Source organism: Streptopelia decaocto, assembly GCF_964273445.1.
Source record: "Streptopelia decaocto genome assembly, chromosome: 3".
Taxonomy (NCBI): domain Eukaryota; kingdom Metazoa; phylum Chordata; class Aves; order Columbiformes; family Columbidae; genus Streptopelia; species Streptopelia decaocto.
In genome coordinates, this window is record NC_138656.1 from 7,724,211 (window position 1) to 7,744,123 (window position 19,913).

At 43.6% G+C, this 19,913-nt stretch overlaps 1 protein-coding gene across 1 annotated transcript in view; it reads left to right on the forward strand.

Annotated features, from left to right (window-relative positions):
* The first annotated feature begins 827 nt into the window (after positions 1–827).
* Positions 828–19,913, forward strand: part of PCSK2 (proprotein convertase subtilisin/kexin type 2) — a 101,685-nt gene continuing 82,599 nt past the window's right edge. Inside the window, exon 1 of the mRNA XM_082048395.1 lies at positions 828–1,222. Within this exon, the coding sequence (XP_081904521.1) occupies positions 1,046–1,222 (177 nt within the window). The 5' untranslated portion in view covers positions 828–1,045. The remainder of the gene's footprint in view (positions 1,223–19,913) is intronic.

Genomic DNA, 19,913 nt, shown 5'->3' on the forward strand with positions numbered 1-19,913 from the left:
CTGCAAAAATGAGGGATGGCGACACGGGGCTGATTGTCCCATGAGGAGCTGGTGTGGGGTGCAAGCTGGAGATGAGTGTGTAGGTGGCACCCCCAGCTGTGTTGTGTTCACTGGGCTCAAAATAGACGCTGGTGCTGGCCCCAGTCATCTGGGTTTTGCCAAAGTGTTTGGTTCGCCTGACCCTACAGCCAGGGTGTCAAACTCATTTTCACTGGAGACCACATCAGCCTCGCGGTTGCCTTCGAAGGGCCAAACGTAATTTCAGGACTGTATAAATGTAGGAGTAGTTACATGTATACAGCCCTAAATTATGTTTGGCCCTTTGAAGGCAGCTGTGAGGCTGATGTGGCCCTGGTGAAAATGAGTTTCACACCCCTGCCCTATAGCCACTTGCCTGTCAGTTCTTGGTACCTCAAGATGCATGGGTGGAAGAGCTGGAGGGTCTGGGGCTGGACCGGGGTATTGAGGGGCAGCTGTGGGTGCTGCACTGGGGCCAGTGTGTGGTGTAGGGGTGTCATTTGTGCGGGGGCAGAGCTCTGTAGGGGTATTGTGACGGGTGTGTGAGGTGGTTTGGTGGGTGTGAGGCGTGGGTGGGTGGAGTATGGAGAGGGGGGTGTGAGAGGTGCACTGGTGGTGTTGGGAGGGCCGTGGGGTGTGCGGGGGGGCGTGTGTGAGATGCGTGCTGGGGGGGGCAGGGGCGATCCTCCTCGCCCATGATTGGCAGCGCGGCAGTTCCCCCCTCCCGGCTGGTGCTTTCCCTCCGGCCGCCGCTGAATTAGAGCCGAGGAGGGGCTGGGAATGCGGAGCCGGCAGCGCGCACACACACACACCCGCTCCCTGGCATACACACCCGGGCACCCCGGAGCAGCCCCCCACAGCAGCCCCCCGCCGCACAGCTCCCGTCCTGCCTCCGCCGCTTTATTTTATTATTTTAAATCTTGATTTATTTCCACCCCCCTCTTCCCCTCCCATCTTTTGGGCGCTTCCCCGCCTCGCCCGCCCGGCGCCCTCTCCGCGGCGGGCTGCGGGCGCGCAGCGCGGGGCCATGCCGGCGGGGCCGCCGCTGCTGCCGGTCGCCCTTCTCGTCCTCCTGCTGCTCTTCCTCGGCGCCCCGGCCCGGGGAACCGTCTACACCAACCATTTCTTGGTGGAGCTGCACGGCGGGGGCCAGGCGGAGGCCGAGCGGGTGGCGGCGGAGCACGGCTTCGGCGGGGTGCGGAAGGTAAGCCCCCGCGCAGCGCAGGCTCGGGCCGGTGGGGAGGTGCGGTGCCCTTCACGTTGGGCTGAGGGCGGGCGTTGTCCTCCCGTGAGCATCCCGGCGGCGTGGGGGTGGCCCCTGGCACGGTCCTGCCCGCGACTTTACCGCGGGAGAGGAGCGGGGCGCGTCCCGGCTGTCCCCGCGTTAATTCCCCTTCTTTCCCAGGGGATTTTTAGGAGTAGCGGTGCCAAGAGCCTTTGCAAGTATTCCTCAGCAGCGGCCCTGAAGGGTGATTTTCTTGGACTGGAAAGCAGAGGAGTTTCCCACATGGTAGCTCGGTGCTTTTTGACTTACTATGTAAACATCCTCCAATTGAGCTCCCATCCTGCGGGGTCGGGAGCTGGGGCTGGGTCCAGGAGCGGCTGGGGCCGCCCAGGACTTCCGCTGCACGGCTGCACTTGAAACTGCTCGGAGCGCTTAAAAAATAATTAAAGCTACATCTTCATGGAGAAGCTTGCACACAATTTAAGTGGAAGATTTCATAGGGGTTTTGACAGTCAAGTTTGTGAGGCTGGTGGCTTGTTGATACCCCTAGGCTGATGAAACTGCTTAGTAGTAAGGATGATAAGCAATCAGTGCTTAGCACTAATGAACTTAAGTTGGGAAACTTCAAGTGCCATTGGAGATTTTTTTCTCTGCTGAAGTCACAAGAAATCTGAGGTAGCTACAGTGGCAGGGAGTCTCTTTCCACTCCTGGGGAGCCCAGCTCCACTGAAATGTCTCCTATTCCAATAATAATTAGACCTCTAAATATTCTAGGATACAGTCAGATCTAGGGTGAACACAGGGAGAGGCTAATTCAGTACCCTGGTTATTGCAATTCCTGGCAGATTTAATGCCCAGGCAGCACTTGGCTTTGAGGGAAAGCAAGCTGTGTGAGCCTTGCTGCTGCTTGTGTTGGGTTTGGGTTTGTTTTTTCCTTTTTTTTTCTTTCACTGGTAGTTATGCAATGAAAGCCCAATCCTACTTCCAAGGGAATGAATGAGAATGGTACCCTGAACTTGGATGAGTGAAATGGTTTAAGACCTTGATTAAAAAATAAAATTAAAAAAGCATATCAAGTGAGACTCCCTCCCTTGGGTTGCCTTGTCTCAACTCCAATGGGGGCTTCTTAAAGAAATGAGAACAAGATCATTGTTGCTTTGACCACAGCCAACTCCTGCTGCTGATAAGATGCTTTTGTTTTGGGCTCACAGCCTCCTCCTGATGGTGACAGAGCTGGGCTGCTGATGCCCTTGGGAAAGGATCCGTTGTGGGGATTAGATCTTGTTACATGAAACTCCTTAGATACGACTCTTTGGTCAACAGTTTTCCCTTTATATTCCCCTCCTGTTTGCACTCCCTCCCTCTTATCGTGGGGATATCTGACTAATAAGGCCTTAGGGGGAGGGAAGGGTATCTTTGTGCAGAGCTGAATTATTACTTTTGATAGATGCTTTCAAATGATCCTGTGTCCCACGCGGGGAAGACACAGGGAGGGTGGGGGATTTTGTGGGATGAAGTAGTGCAGCTTCTGGGCTGTTACAGTCCTCTCCCCTCCACCATGCCTCTCCCCAGGGTCCCTTGAGCACATTAGAAGACATACAGATTCTTCATGGAAATCAATTTTGTAGCTCATCTCGGCAGAGGGCTGGAGGGTAGTCCCTGGGGTGTGCAGAGTACCTGCTTTCCAGGACGTGCTGCGGGGGGGCTGTTTCCCATGGACGCGGGTGTCTCTAGGAACGAAGCCTCGCAGAGCCGTGGCGTGACGTGCGTGTGCTGGCAGGGTGGGGGGTGGATGGTGGCAGTGGCTCCTGTACCGAGCACATGCTGTCCCGAGAGGTTTCTAGGTTACATCATCCCAGACCCTGAAAAGCTAGAAAGCCTCCCACCCCTCCTCCACAAATGCAAGAGGCGTGACTGCAAGGCGGTAATTTTAGGGAATAGGAGAAGTTCATAAGGTTTGGCATTTAGCTGTGTCGGAGGATAATTCCCCGAGAGGCTGGCAGCAGTCTCTGTTCTGCAGGGGAAATCGGTAACCCTGCTTGGGTAGCGATAGTCAGCCGTTAATAAAAGCTTGTGCCACCTACTCCAGTGTCTCTTCAGTATTGTTGAACTGAAGAGACTCCTAATCTGTTTTGCTATCATCAGGCCTGTCTAGCGTCTCTGCTTACAGTCCGCAGACTCAGCTTTCATGGCGATAAAGACAGTGCAGAAAGTTGAACGTGGCCATATGTGTGTATGGAAACCGAGCTGTTAGTGGTAAACTCTCAGGGGAAAGTACCATGTGTAGATATGCTGTCGAATGAAATACTAAAAAAAAAATGCCAGAAAGAAATCAAATTATACCACAAGGAGAAGTGATCTTTGCGTACTTCAAGCATACATAGCGTTTGGTAATATAATGAGTTATTTACTTAAACACAGTAGAGTTATCTTTCCCTGTATTAGTGAAGAGCTGTCTGAAAATAATCACCTTTATTTCAGTTCAGGGACTTTTCCAGTAGGAGCACAAGGGCAGATTCAACTTTTGTGTGTGTGTGTGGATTTAAGATGTATAGGAGGGGGATTTCTTCTGTTTATGCTATGTATCACAGACCTCTTTTAACAGATTTTATGGGAGCTGATTTTTCAATGACATACTTCTAGTACACGTGGTTTTTTCCTAATAACAAACAATCTCCAAGCAACTGCATATTACATTTACCTAACAGCAGATTTCTGCACAAGTACAAGAGAAAGTATTGCCTTGAAGATTAATGTTATGAACTGTGTGATGCACTTTCTAATTGATTCTTTGGCCATGCTTCCTACCAGTATTCTGAAAACACTACAAGACTTCAGGTGGGCTAAAATGTGTACTTTAAATTCAGTGCTTGATGAATTGATGAAGAAGGGCTTGGTACTTACACATAAACAGGTGCCTACGTTTAGATCTAGGATCCTGAGACAGTCTCAAAAACAGTGGTCAATTTTTCTTTATCCTTCCCTGAATTAATCCTGACTGCAGACCTCTTTGTAACTCTGATTGTGCTCTTTGATTATTTTTGTAGCGACTGCAATTTTTCAATCCAGGTGTACCTGCCAAAATTGATTCTTTGTATTAATGGTGAAACAGATACTGTGATAAGGCATATTATTTTCTTAAAATGGTTAACCTTACCATCTTTGAGCATTCAGGAGTCATGAGGATGCCCCCCAATAGCTACATGTGAAATCGTGAGAACTGCAAAAGGAACAACTTCTTAAAATTAATTTTTTCCTATTAGTTGTATTTGCCTCCTGGTATGCTTGCCACCAGAATATATTTCTTAATGCAGGTGGGAAAAAAAGCTTCATTCTGACCTTGCTTTGCAATTCTCAGTTTCTAACAAGGGGTGTTGGAAGAAGCATTTGGGAAGGTCTCCTAATTGGAGATCTGAGTTTAGATATCTCTTCCCATTTAATCAACAACACTGAGACTGAGACAAACTCCAAAATGCCACCATAGCTAAATATTCCACTTCTGGTAACATTGAAATGAAGGGTTTTAAACAATTAGCATTTAGTAATCTCAGATTTTAAAATAAGAACCAAACATAGATTTTAAAACATGGAGAATTTTATGTTTCATAAGCTGGTCTGTTTTTCCCTTGATGTATCTATCACCTGGTCACGTCTGCCTCTAAATCTTGCAGAACCCAAGCTACCACTCACAGCTGTGGCTTTTCTGCTTCCCGTTTTTCCTTAGGAGGCTGCTGGTTGAGGACCAAGCTTTTCGCAGTTGGTCAGGAATTTCTGGATGAAATATTGGGAGCTTGGGTTCTTTTTCTACATTGCATAAGTGCGGATTTATCGAAAGAAAATCTTAACAGATAGAGAAGCCAGTTTTCTTGCTGTGGCCGCCCACTTCTGCACCTAGACTGGGGAGCTGTGAGCTGGGAGTTGATATGGTGTGGAAGGCAGACCAGGAGGCAAAATAATGCATTTGCAGATTTGGCAGCTCTTTGCTGGGATCCTGAGAATTTCATCCTGGGTCCTCACCCTTAAAGCCCTGAAAATTCCCTATTGTGTAGAACAGCCCTGAAATCTGGAGGTATTTGCCTGGCTTCATCTTTAAGGTGCCAGGCTATGGTTCTGCATACCCAGAATGCGCTGTGATGGACAGATGGGATTCTGTATGTGTAAAAAGCTGTTGTAGATGTGGGCATGTATGTGTGTTTATAGATAATGTGTGTTTATATACATACATACGTGTGTTTCTTGTTTCTATTCCCCTAATACCTATGCATGGAGGGAAGAAGGGTGGATTCTTAGCTATGATTCTGTCTGACCATTTGTGCATGTATATTGATTTGTCCACATATATGTGGTGGTCCATACTTTACAGATAAACACGCCTGTGTTGCCATCACACGTGCTGCTAACCTGAGTGCTCATAAAAGCGTTAGTTCTGACTCGGTGAAGGCAACACGGAGGGTGCAGACGTGCTCCGGTGTGGGAACAGATGCTGAAGCGATGGAGCATCCCGTGCAAAGAGGAGGCAGAGAGCCCAGGCCAAGGATTTGAGATTGAGGCACGGACTGCCGTGTTTCTGTGTGCTCATATGTGCTTAATAATTAATTAGCTTTGTGTTTTATGCTGGCCTAGAGGAAGGGATGCTTGCAAAGGTAATCCTTTATTATAGAAACAGAAAAACCTCTTAGAAATACAAGGTATAATGTAATTTTTTTGAGGAAACTAAGAGCTTTAATTTCCTAGATTTCACTATTGCAATTTTGCATTACTAAGATAAGAAAAAGTAAATTCCATGCAAGTGCTAATTGCACAGCTACTGAGATTTCAATAGGTCATCTCACCATAACAGTGAATGCTTCAGTTTCTAAGAGGTAGTTTGAGCTGATGTGTTTAAATTAGGGAGAAGGAGCAATTAACTAGCACAGCAAGTTTGATCCTGCTGTGGGAAGGCACAGTGCTGGGTGGTTATGCAGAGCACCCTTTTCCAGAAAAACCCTGGAAGAATGTGACTGGGGAGATGCAGGGAGAGCAGCCGTCTGTGTTTGGAGGGACCTTTGTCAGCTCCTCGCAGGTGGAATCCCGACCGATCACTGGGCACAGACTGGGAAGTCCTGTTGGCTTCTATTTAACCTTGGGAGAAATGTTAGTGGAATCAAGTAAGGGTTTTGGTGTGGTAGGAGGGAGTTTATCTCACGTGGAAATAACTGTATTTCTTTGAAAATTATGCTTTGTTGTTGTTGTTGTTTGGGGTTTTAAATTTTATTTTGCATTCTGTCTTGGATGCAAAAGCAGCCCCAGGAGAAAACACTGTAACTGGCTAACTTAAAAAAAATTCCCCCTCTACTTAAATGTACTAATGCGTGTGAAAGCTGTAAAGTATCAACAAGAAGGTTGTAAACTACAGGCTCAGGTACATTCCTCACCCAGTTTCTGTAGAGCTCCTGCTCTGCTGCAGACTCAGACCGACTGCTTGTTGGTGGTGAGTGTTCTGTTTGAGGTATAAAATAATTACCCTGTCAAATTTTCATAGCATTTATTATTTGAGTGTAAAACAAGAAGGTCAGACTCCCATACTATAGAGCCCTGCTGTAATTGCTCTATTACTGTTTTGAATACACGGTGTAGTAGTTCTGTTTCTTGGCAAAACATGCACATTAAACGTTACCTTTACAGATAAGTTTTGTTTGTTTGCTGAGCTACAGCTCAGTAAACACAAAGATACAAAATTCTGGCTATTTATAAAGCTGCCTGCATTTATAATTTTGTTTATTCCATATTGCCTGAGCTCATTGGTGAAACTGAACATGTGGTAGAGACCCAGGAAATGTGCTGCGAGTAATTATTTTTTCACTCTTTTTTTGATGCTGCAGCCCAACTGGGGATGCGCAGTTATTTGTTTTCATTTAAATTATATTTAGTTTTGCTAGTGTCAAGGAGAAAAATAGAAAGAGAAGTACAAAGAAGTGAATAGTATTTCCAGAATGCTGTGATCCCAGCACAGCAGAACTGCCCATGGTGTGTATCAGAAAGCTTGTTGCGGTTGTGGTGTGAAGGTACCATAGAATCACAGAATCATTTTGGTTGGAAGAGACCCTCAAGATCCTCGAGTCCAACCATAACCTAACTCTGACACTAACCCATGTCCCTAAGAACCTCATCTAAATGCTTTTTAAACACCTCCAGGGATGGTGACTCCACCGCTTCCTTGGGCAGCCTGTTCCAATGCCTGAAACCCCTTTCCATGAAGAAATTTTTCTTAATATCCAATCTGAACCTTCCCTGGTGCAATTTGAGGCCATTTCTTCTCATCCTATCACTTCCTACTTGGGAAAAGAGACCAACACCCTCCAGGGACAGGTTTCTGCTCCAAGAAGTAGCTCCAGGTCTGGGGGTCTGAAGCAGCTGAGGAGCATCAGTGCTTAAAGTGGGGATGCTGGGGGGTGCCACTGGCTCCTTTCCCCCCCCTTGCCAAATTGGTGGAGCCGTCTCCTAACCCTGATGATGCTCCTTTTCTTACTCTTGTGAAATCCCTTCAAAGTATTGCTGGTAGTGACTCTAGCTCCCCAGTTTATTTCTCTCCTTTGTATGCCCCTGTTAGAAGGAATCACAGTGGTGTGTGGAGATGTCTGTGCTGTACAAATGAGGTTCAGGATTTGCACTGGCAGAAACAGGATTAATATATAGGAAACTGGTCTCTGACTTTGTTTCCTTCTCATCAAACCTGCCAGTTTCTTATAAATATAAGGATATAGATATCCTTATAGCTGTTCTGGACCTTTGCTATGGAATTTATAATCCAAAGTGTTATTTTGATAGCAGCACTAGATAAACAAAGATCATTAGTATGGGGTCACTGTCCTGCTGTCAGTCTGGGAACTCCATCCTTCTGCCCAGACAACTTTCTTGTAGGTGACTTTCAGGCCATTTCTGGACTCTGTGACATACAGGTATATTCATTGCTTCTATGTGTTTGAACTTTGGAATCCCATATGCTGTGATGCTGTCTGGGCCTGCATTTGAAGCTCTCATTCCTCTGAGTAGGTTTTCCATGTGTTGAGAGCAGTCTGAGAGCCATTTCTAAGAGCCAATATGGATATCTGTTGCCATTACATACACCAAAGTTATATTTGTCCCCACACCTGAGGTTGCAGAGCTGTGCAGCAAAAGCATAACTGTTTTTTTTTAACAGTACTCTGTCTTGAAGTCTTGGGTTTTGGTATCAGGCCAGATGGACAGATCCTATTGCTGTGTCTACAACCAGACCCAGATGGTTTAGGTTACTGCAAATGAGGTATTTGGTTTCTGGCTTGGGAGTTCAAATCCAGTTAAAACTCTAGACCAAAATAAATTGTTTGACTCTCAGGTTGAAGTTCTTCCATTTGAGAACCTATGGCATCCTTGGCATTTGTTTATTAGCAGGCAAATGGTCCCAGAGACTGAGCATGCTGTGTTTGGCTCCTTCAGAAAAGCACTGAGGTGTGTCGTGGGATGCTTGAATTCATTACCTTTTAGAAGAACCAACCTTTGTGTGAAGGTGGAAGATCACCTTCTATCCTTCTCAGAAAATATGACAGGTGACAAGGTGTGACACCCTACCCACTCTTTGAAAACTTTTACTGCTGTAACTGTACTGATGTAGTTAAAATAGAAGAACAAACCCAATTGCAGTGCTGTTACTATCAGTGTAGGAGTGATAACATCTTTAACTCATTGAACATCAGAACACTATTAGCAGAAATTTAGTTTAAACTACAGATTTTACCAATTAGACCATGTTGATTTTAAAAGAAAAACAAACGAACAAGCAAAACCAACAAGAAGAAGGAAAAAAAATCATCAGGCTTCATGAAATAGTTGTACTGGTTATTCTTTGTAGTGTAGCTCAGGAGAAGTTTGCATGTGGCCCTTTCCCTCATCCATCTATGGAATTATTCCAATTAAAATTAATCAATGCAACTCAAGTTTCAAATGCTTGCAACAAAGTACAAAATAGTTGCTGAAATGTGTGTAGAATTTATTTGGCAGATAATTTCAATTAATAAGTCCTGAGAAATGTCTGTGCTCATGGAAAATTCTGTGAGCTGGAAATGAAGACAAAGTGCTAAAATGAATGATAAATTCTGCCAGCTCTTACGAAAATATTAAACCTGGGAAACCCTCCTGTGCAGTTCCAGTCCTTAGCCTGGGTGGCTGTTTCTGTGAGAGCTGTAGGAACAAATTCAGTGCTGTGGTTAATACATCTAAAATTTACCTTTGTCCTGTAATGCTACCCTGGTCATCAGAAACCCTGTTCTTTATTTCTTTTTCTTTCAACTTTTTCAGATAATTAAATGGGTCAGGTCTCTACAGGACGCTGCCTGCACGGTGGCTATAAATATTGCAGTGAGCAGCCCAGAGCTTCCATCCATCACCGGCCTCTGGTGGGAGGAAGCCGAGCAGCTCGACTATTTGTCAAAGATAGGGTTTCTCTAAGTAACCTGAAGGAGTCTGGTGTGTTGCTCTTGTTGTAAATCAACATGAGCTCTACATTTAACTCTCAGAAGTTCACTGGAAAAGCTAACCCTGATTTAATTTCAACTCAGCCGTCCCAGGCCGTGCTTTGGGACAGACAGCGCTGTCCCAGAGAGAGCTGGATTTGGTCTTGTGTTGTGTGAAATTCTGCGTGACCACCACACACGGTTTATCTGCTGGCGTGAAATCCACTTTGGTCATGGGTTTATGATGGTAGCTCAAAAGACCGACTCAGCTGAACGCTGGCTGTGTTCAGCAACTAGCGGGAGCTTGGACCTAAAAAGGGAAATTAGAAGCTAGCCCAGTCTTACCATTTATACGCTGGGATCATAAATAAATTAGGTAGAGATAGCTTTAGTTTACTCCCTCAAGGAGAGAGCAGGGACTTAATGTTCTTTGTCATGTATTACCTACCTTCTCAAACAAAACTTCAGTGTAAATGTTACATCCTTAACTTCTTTGTCCACAGAAAGCAAATGGAAAGAGTGACCTCAGTGTTTACATCAAACCAGTTGTCGAGTGTGTCCTGGGTACTCATGACTGAACTACATTATTTGCTTACCTGAAGAGTAAAAGGGTAACATGTCGGAGCTGCTTTCTCCTAGAGTATAGAACCAAACTGTGAAAACCTGAAACCCAACAAACATGTATTTAGTTATTAAATAGAGAAACTGGCAGTGTTATGAGTGTTGGATATCAAACTGAAGCCAAACAGATAAATCTCTTCCTTGTCTGGGCAGCAAAAGAGGTGGGATATATCCCCCATCTCTTGATGCCAGAGGATGCTTCTGTCTGCCTGTTCACTCTTTATGAAACACCAGTGAAACAAACGAGTATGGTTCTGAAATCCACTCTACCATGACTGCTAGATTCCAATCAGTCCCACAGGGATCTTACACCTCTCTGTGTCAATTCATTGTAGAACTGTTTCAAGTGAATTGAGTGATTTAGAAGTTACTCTGAACCAATTGTAAAGTGAAACTGTCAGTTCTGAATTTGAGTGAAGAAGTATCAAAAATCAGAACTGGAAGTCATTTGCAGGTTTGGAAAATTTGGTTGTTAGCATTGGTGGAATGACAGTTGTAGATCAGGACATCATGTGAAGTCTGGTCTTTGCAGCATTTATGTCTGTTAATTTTTACATTACCAATTAAACTTCACAGGCAAATGTACTTTTCTACTCTTGAAAGGAAAACTGTCCCATTTCTTCTACAATTTAGATATAGTGCAGAATAAAACTCAGAACAGCAAGTGGAGTTTTTTTTCCTCTTTCTTCTGATGGAGATTAAAACACTCAGTTTCATGCTGTAGAAATCCCTTTTTTTCCCCTTCTAACTAGATGTATTTTATTCACGTTAAATACAGGGTGTTTCAGAACGATGGACCCAATTTCAAAGCAGTATAATTCACGATGGCAACATGTTACAATTACACAAAAGTTACAAACTGTTTAATGAGTTATCAAGTTAAGCAGTAATCATTTGAAACTATATCCTGCCCTTTCAAGTGGTAAGAGTTTCATTCATGGGTGGTTTGTGGTTGCAGAGATATAGTGATTCCGAATTGGGTCCATCTTTTGAAACACCTTGTATGTTGTACCTTGGTAGAGAAACCAGTATTCCAGGCTCTAAAGGCTGAAACACACTGAGTGATTAATTAAGAACCTACGTTTGCCTTGTGTGACCGATGTAATAAAAGCCAGATAACATATTGTCACATGCTGGATTGACCACAGTTTCTGCTGGCAATAAACTTCTATCATTTATTAATTGATGGTAACAAACAGTAAAAAGATGTATTTCACAGCTGCCTGAAAGGTCAGTGAGGCAGGTCCTGGGAGGGAGAGGCAGGGGTGCTTTTATCTTTCCTTTCACATCATTATTCCTGGCATTGAGGTGGATATGGGTTATCCTTTTTCTTGCGTCTAATATGCAGCTCTTGAACCCAGTCAGAGCAGTTGATCCCTGTTGTGAAGTGATGACTGTACTGGTGTGTACTGGAGCCGAGAGGAGATCTCTCCAGTTTATGATGGCGTAAGTAATGGAAGAATTTGCCTCTGACCTGGTCCTGTAATAGTGGAGATCAGTGTCTGTGACTTTCTCTTAGCAGAGTCAAGCAGCTTTATAAAAGTAAGGAAAACAGCAGTGTCCCAAAATTTCTCTTTTCCTTGGCTCCACTGAAAATGTTTTCCTTAAAGTTTCCTTGCCCTGCTCTTCTCAAGCTTACTATCTTAAGGTGTTTTTTTTTAAAAAGAAGCAGCAACAGTGTGCCCCCCATCCCCAACCCCGATTACTTTAATGTCACAGTATATGGGAGCTTCTCTCCCATAAAGCACATATTTTTCTCCAGGAGTTGACTGTTTCTCTGGGAACTGGAAGACTTGTTCACTGTGGTCTAACAACAGAAACCTCCCTGTGAGGCACTTTCTGTCAATCGGCTATTGCTTGGCAGCTTAGCATTAAACAGACATGGAGACAAAAGGGAAGAATAATTTTTTTTTACTAGAAAGAGAGCTACAAATCATCTTTAAGTGTTGGTAAGGACTCGCCTCCTTGCATTAGTGCAATTCACCTTTGCTTTCTTGAGTAGCTCTTGTCAGTAAGCAACTAATTTTGGTCTGAGCTGCTTTTATAGCACTACTTCATTAGAGCTTGAGTTCATGACGTTACATTTTGGTGCTACATTAGCTGCGCACTTGCACACATGTTTATATCCTACACGCTTCGCTACTTGGACATAGGTTTAAAAATAATGCTGAACTGCTCTGCTGAAACGTCAGTGAGTAGCCATGTCTTGCCTTCTTTCCATCCTTAAGATGTAAATACTAGTAGTTTTTGGCTGGGGCACACCCCATCTTATTGCTGTTTTAAAAACAGCAAACTTTGTCTCACGTCTTTTACCTCACTGTCTTTAGAGCTGATGTGACACCAGGTTCCAGTGTGACAATAGCAGTCAACCTGTTTGGTTACGTGCTGAAGAGGAGAGCTGGGTTGTAGATCAGGAATGAGGCCAAACAGCCGTTGTTAGCAACGCTAATTGCTGTCAGCAGTATTGATCCAGCTTAGTTAGACACATACCATGGTCACTTCCATTTGCAAACTATAACTAAATCAAGCTGTTTCTTACGAGTTTTCCTAAGGCAGATATAGTGATATGAAGAAATATCTATCATGTTGTATTTAAACATATTAAAATATTTACCAAATATCTATTGCTAAGGAGATACCTGATTACATATGTATATATTGCAGGTATAGATATACCCATTAATATATGTTGACAATGGCAGTTATTGTTTTATAGCACAGTCTATAGTGCTGTGCAAATGTTGATTAAATTAATCCTATCAATAAAATCAGTAAACAAGTACTTATTCTACTATGCCATTTTACATGTGAAGCAACTGAAACAAGAATATTACAGCTGTAGTTGCCTGAGATTCTCCTAATATTAGTAGGCGCTGGAGTTACCCAGCATTTCTGAAGAACAGACTCTCAGTGCGTTGGCCAGGGCTAAGCTACAAGGATTATTTAGAATACAGCTGAAACTCATGTCTTGTGACTTTTAGTCCTGGCTCTGTCCTACCCCAGAGAGGCAAAGCACAAATTAAATGATCCTGGATAGAATCATCTCGGGGAGAAGCCTGAGAGGTATAAACTTTCACAGAGTATTATTATCTTGGGAGATGCTTTGAGAGCAGTCAGGCAGAAAGGGACCTGGGGGTACTAATTGACAGGAAGCTCAACATGAGCCATCAGTGTGCCCAGGTGGCCAAGAAGGCCAACGGTATCCTGTCCTGTATCAAAAATAGTGTGGTCAGCAGGACAAGGGAAGTGATCCTTCTCCTGTACTCCGCACTGGTGAGGCCACACCTGGAGTATTGTGTTCAGTTCTGGGCCCCTCAGTTCAGGAAAGACATTGAAGTGCTGGAGTGGGTCCAGAGAAGAGCAACAAGACTGGTGAAGGGACTTGAACATAAGACCTATGGGGAGAGGCTGAGGGAGCTGGGGTTGTTCAGTCTGGAGAAGAGGAGGCTTAGAGGTGACCTCATCACTCTCTATAACTACCTGAAGGGAAGTTACAGCCAGGTGGGGATTGGTCTCTTCTCCCAGGCAGTCAGCAACAGGACAAGGGGGCATGGGCTTAAACTCTGCCAGGGGAAATTTAGGCTGGATATTAGAAAGAAATTCTTTACAGAGAGAGTGGTCAGGCATTGGAATGGCTGCCCAGGGAGGTGGTGGACTCGCCGTCCCTGGGGGTTTTTAAACTGAGATTGGACATGGCACTTAGTGCCATGATCTAGTAAACGGACTAGAGTTGGACGAAGGGTTGGAGTCGATGATCTCTGAGGTCTTTTCCAACCCAGTTGATTCTGTGATTCTGTGAGAACACAGAAGAGACTTGAAAGAGTGGCAGGATACCCAGAAGAGCCGCGTTGCTCCAAGCAGGAGACAGGCATGAATAGCAAAAGTTTTTTTTTGCCTTTGGTCAGAAAATGTAGAACTGGCAAAACCACTTTTGGGGCACCATTCTTTTTTTCCTTGTATTCTTAAAGCACTGACTGTCACGGGCTAAATCACTACATAAGTTAGTTAACTCGGTCAAGCACTGACTGGCTTTTTGGCTGTGATGTTATTTACATTGCACTGTTAAGGGCCAATAATTCCTTGAGGTCACTACTAACATGAACGAGTTAGGAAATTTAAACCTAGGAGGAAGTGTGCCTAGAGCATGTCTGGAGTCTAATTTCTGTTTGTCTTTTGTTTTGTTTTGGTTGGTTGTTTGTGGGTTTTGTCGTTTGTTTGTTTGGGGTTTTTTTTGGAGGGGAGTGGTGTGTGTTGGTTTTCGGTTGGTGGTTGTTATTATTTGTGCTGTTTTGGTTTTGTTTGTTTTTTTTAAACAGGATGAGTTAAATTCTCCCGAATTGTGAAAAAAATGCATTTTGTGCTACTGACACCTGTTTTAAGAAAATGTAGTTGATTCAGCTTCTGATGGAATCATATTTACTTCATTATTCTAAATGATGTGTATGTTTATCTGTCATGTGTGTGGTTGTTATGGAGCTGCACAGCTGAATGATTGGAAAGGGCCGTCTCATTTTCCCAGTGGCCATTTGTTGCTGCTAAAAGTGACAACACAACTGTTAGATGCTCCCAGTGACTTTCTGGGTGCTGAGCTCCAGGGTTCGTCCTGATGCCCGGGGCTTGGCTGACATGCTCTTCTTGCAGGATCCTCCACATCTATGTAAGAGGACATAATGATGATTGCTAAGCCTTCACTTAAGGCTGTCAGCCAAACAGTAGCAATCATCTACTCTAGGTAATGACGATCTGGATTAATCCAGGCAGTCCAATGCAAGTTCATTCTCTTCTCCAAATCTGGAAAGTATAGTGCTTTCAACAGGGCACCTGGTAGAATCAATAGTGGGTTTTATAGTTACTGGGGAGTAACAAGTAAAACTGTCTGAAATGCACAGATCCATTCACATAAACTAGAATAATCCTTTTAAAAGCCTCAAATGGCTTCTTCAGTTCACTGAGAAACCTATCAGCAAATCCACAGTCTTGTCGCTGATGACTTATATGACTGTTCCATGCTTGCAGGATGAAGCTCTTCAATGACAAACTTAATAGTGATATAAATACAGTAGAACGTTAAACCTTTATGATTCATTCACTCGCAAATCAAATTACAAATATTGCAAACTTGAAACCAAACCAATGGACCAGTGTTTTGTAAGCAACTGGAAGCACTATGTGTGATAATGTAAGAACAAAACTGATGAGAAAATAAGAGATAGGCATTTAACATCAGAATTGATCCACCTGACTCTGGACAGCTGTGCTCCTCTTCCCAGGTGCTCAGCTCTGCTCACTTTAACATGGTCGCTGAAAATAGGTCAGATGAATAGTGGTCTCAGAGTGCCTCTTTTTTTGGTCATGAATTGTATGTGGAGCTCAGACAAATTCCACATGGACAGACTGGACACTTAAGTGTAACAGCAGCCCACATCTGGTTCTGTTGATTCCTTGTATTTACTAAACCTCTTGTGTCCAGCTGTAGGAAGACTGTTTAACCTTGTGGTGCTGCATGCAAGAGGGACTAGACAAAAGGCTTTATTTTATCCTTTTGGATAAATTAATATCCAAAGGTATATATTCTGCAAAGTCTTGGGTTGACACATTGATGTTTTACTGTTTCTAGACTAAAAGACATTTCACTGTGGAGGTGAGAAGAACCCTTCAGAAACCATTGGAAACTACTTCTGCTGGCTTGAGAAAGACTTATTAGAACTTTTAAAGCAGGGTTGTAATCTTCTTACAGGCTAACCTATATCTTAAAAAATGATAATAGGTAGACTTTTTGCCATGCGTATGACAATATTTCCATTGACTTCTGGAAGAAAGGAAGAGCAAGCAGATCAATGAGCTCTCAACCAAGTTGTCACAGTCCTTATTACCACCACCTGTTGCTGATTCCCTTAAAAGGTGGTTGGATATGCATATGAAACAGAGCTGAAAACATATGTAAGCATCCAAGTCAGGCATTTCTGAATTATTTTGTAGGAAAAATGTTATACTGTTTGTTAGTCAGTTGATTTCACAAGGATCATCTTCTAATGATGTTTTAATGTGACATTTACATTTTGGGACAGTTAAAGCTGTGTCAAACACCTCCACCTGCCAGGTTTGCCAAGATAAGCGGATTAGGCTTTGGTGGAGGCAGCTAAATAAGACACAGGTGCAATGAGAAACGAGCCAGGAGGAGTGAGTCATAACAGTCAGACCTGGACCAGGCTGTGCGAGTCTTCAGGGCTGCTTGGAGCTTGTGCAGATCCCTCTCTCCACCTGAGATCCTTCTGCTGAGCCTTCAGAGTAATTATAGCACACTAATGAGAAAGTGTGAAATCCTTGCCTGGGGCTATGGGGACGCAGTGGATTGGATTGCACGTTGGGTAAGCTCTGGCACAGCTTTAGTCTTCTGTGCTATTTCACATTTCTCCACCAACAGTTGAATTAATTCTTTCTTATTGGTGCTTTGTTCTGTGTTATTTGGAGGCCTGGGGCTGCCTGTGTTTCTAGCTGGCTCTACTCTTACATGGCCCTCGTCGCTATAGTGAGTGAGCGCCTTTGACTTCAGACTTGGCTCCCATCTCTGTATGTAAAAGTAAAACGATTTCTAATGCTAATTGGGGTGAGGGAAAATGAGAGAAAGAGAGTTTAAAAATTCATATTGAATATTTATAAGCATCTTCAGTGCATTTGGTGAAACTGGTATGAAAAGGTTTCTAAAAGGTTTCTAATTTCTGCTGGGAGGCACTTTGTTGTGCTTCAGCTATAATGGTAACGGAAGGAGCGAGGCTTGTGGGGCCTGTGAAGGCTCCAAATACATTTACTTGTGCCAGGTTTAGGTCATATATTTTGTTGGTGTAATTACTGAGCAGTAATGGGATGAAAGAGCTCACCTGTGCAGATTTATGGCCCCTTTTAAAGTCAGGAGCTGTGCTCTGTGAGGGAGAGATGCTTTGTGTTATATTTAAATAATTTTTTACTTTTTGTTTGTTTGTTTTTAGCTTGGGGGCTGGGTATTGGTTTCTTTTCCTCAGAGCAGACAAAGGGTTTCTTTAGCACTAATGTTTGTTTAAACCCTTGTGTGCCTGGCCACACATTCACGCGAAGGCAAGCGAGGAGCCCTGAAGAGGGTCTGTATCAACCTGGCTGGATGAATCTCATTTCTGTGAATCGTTCGCTGACAGATCCATTTATGCTGATTTTGGTGATGGTCAAAGAAGTTGACCCTGGGGTAACTTGTTAGAAATCACCCTTTGCTTGTATTTTAAAATGATTTCGCTCAAAAGAAGGTTGTTATGGACTACTGTCTTTGTTGGTAACTTGGGAGAGCAACCTTAACAGTAGGTTCAAGTAAGCTGGTTTTGGAATATTACAGTATCAGGGAGAAACCATTGGAAATCCTGCACAAAACAAAGCAGTGTAGTGTACAGATGCTGTGTTACATGATACAGCATGGCAGGCTGATTGGGCAGAGATCAATCATGTTAAAAAAGGAGGGGGCAAATCGATCTGTGCTGAAGTTTTCTGTGGGCACCTTAATTTGCTTGTGAGATGTATGTAGAACGGGTAGAGCCCTGAAGTGAGTCAGGAAAATTTAATATTAAAGGTAAGGAGTCAAGAACATTTAATGTTAAAGATTAGCCTGGGACCAAGGTTCCTCTTTATTTTTGTGTTGCATTTGTTACCTTTTAAAACTAGTGACAGACCGAAAATGCTGGACCTCGCACTGTGAGCCAGGTGAAGTACTGATGCCACTGGCAGCTTTGTTCAACCTTTATTATTTTTATTATTATTAATACTTTATTTATTTATTTTAGCATTTATTTCTGCTTTGTTATACTTTTGCTACAGATGGGCTCTCCTGGTCAAATGACACTGATGCTGTTATGGTTGCTTTCAGTGTTAGCTCTGCTGAAGGTGGCCCCAGTGGTGCTATTTTAGAATGAGGAACAGTGTCTGAATTTAGTCTTTTTGTGGCTTCTTTTCTTTAAACCCTGCAACACTTTGCACTTTGTCCTTTGCTTTCAGACAGGTAAAACTACATCTGGTACCACCATGTATTGTCCAAGGCAAGACCAAATAAGAAGTGCAGTTTGATTTTTCTCTGCCAAGTAGACGGAATGGGATGGGAGCCTTGTGTGCTGCCTCATCCAGGCTGCCTTATGCCTGATCTTTCTTTCCTGGAGCAGATCAGTGGTTGAGGGCTCAGCAGTGGACCATGTCCTTTTGGTTATTTTTCCTTCCCTCTCCCTTTCCAACACAACAGAATGACCGCCCGGAAGCAACACCTGGCAGGGGAGAATTGTAGCTGCCTATTTACAGCCCTTCTTCCAGGAGGCGGCACCTACGGCAGCAGAGAGTAAACTTCTTGCTATTTTCTCTTGCTGGGGAAAGAAGTCAGATGTAAGAAGAGAGTGCAGAAAGACTGGGGGCCATGCATTTAACTTATTTTTATTTCAATAGTAATTACACCTGGACTTCTCTGGTGGAGCAGTATCCTGAGAACAGCCAAGCTACCTCAGAGTTGGAGGTATCGGTGCTAAAACTGTGCACAGTATGGAGTGTTCCCTGTTTCCTTCTATACCGAATGGTACATCCCTGTCATTTTGCGTTCTAAATAGACCTCTTCCATTTAAAGTGTTTGTTTGTTTTTCCCCTCTGTTTAGTTGAACACTGAATTTTTAAGCTATTTTCTGGTCCACATCCTTTTGAGGAAGGTGGTTAAACAGGATTTCATCTTTACTTTAGATAGTATTGTTAATAACCACAAGGAGGCTGCAAATCTGAAGGAGACAGGTGGATATATAAGGTTTACTACTTGCTGTGTTGTGTTTATGTGTTTAATTTTATACAAATATTGCAAGTAACAACGTGCCTGTAATTCCTGAGATTCTCAGAGTCTTACTTTGTATTGAACCATGTTTAAACATCAAGGCAATGCTAGACCATTTTCTATCTCTTAAGTAATCCTCCTCACTTGAATATTCAAGTGCTTTTCAGTAATCAGTTATCTTACATAACTGCTAATTTTTCTCTGAGGGCAGGAAGCTTTGCATCTATCTTACAGAAAGAACCTGAACCACCAGGCTGAGTGTGTTATTTCTCCGCATTATTACACAAGCAGAGCCTGCTGCTGCTGAAATAGGAATTTTACTCAAATACAATTCCAGCTTTACAATGGGAGTATTATGGAGTAGCAATTGCTGGTGACACTTTGGAGTTGTTTTTATGTACAGGAGCCCTTCTGTTTTCATTTCCCTTCATTACATGCGCTGTTCATTTTGCTGTTTTGCTCTGGTTCCAAGTCAAAGAAGCCAATAGCGGGAATATCAGCCCTGCTGGGCGCTCCCTGCGTCCTGCCCGTCGGTTGCAGCCGAGCACTTATTGACTCAATAGCAGGAGTTCATCAGAACCGGAGCACTTCAGTGGTTGCTTGTGGCATTCACAGATCTCAATGCAAAATCCTCAGAAAAGCATGTGACATTTTAGGCCCTTTGCTGCTGTCTGACTTCTCCTGCGTGTACGTTCGTTAATTTTAAGGATTTACTGCAGGTAAATCCTTAGGTCCTGCAGGTTGCCTGTTTTCTACTATTTGT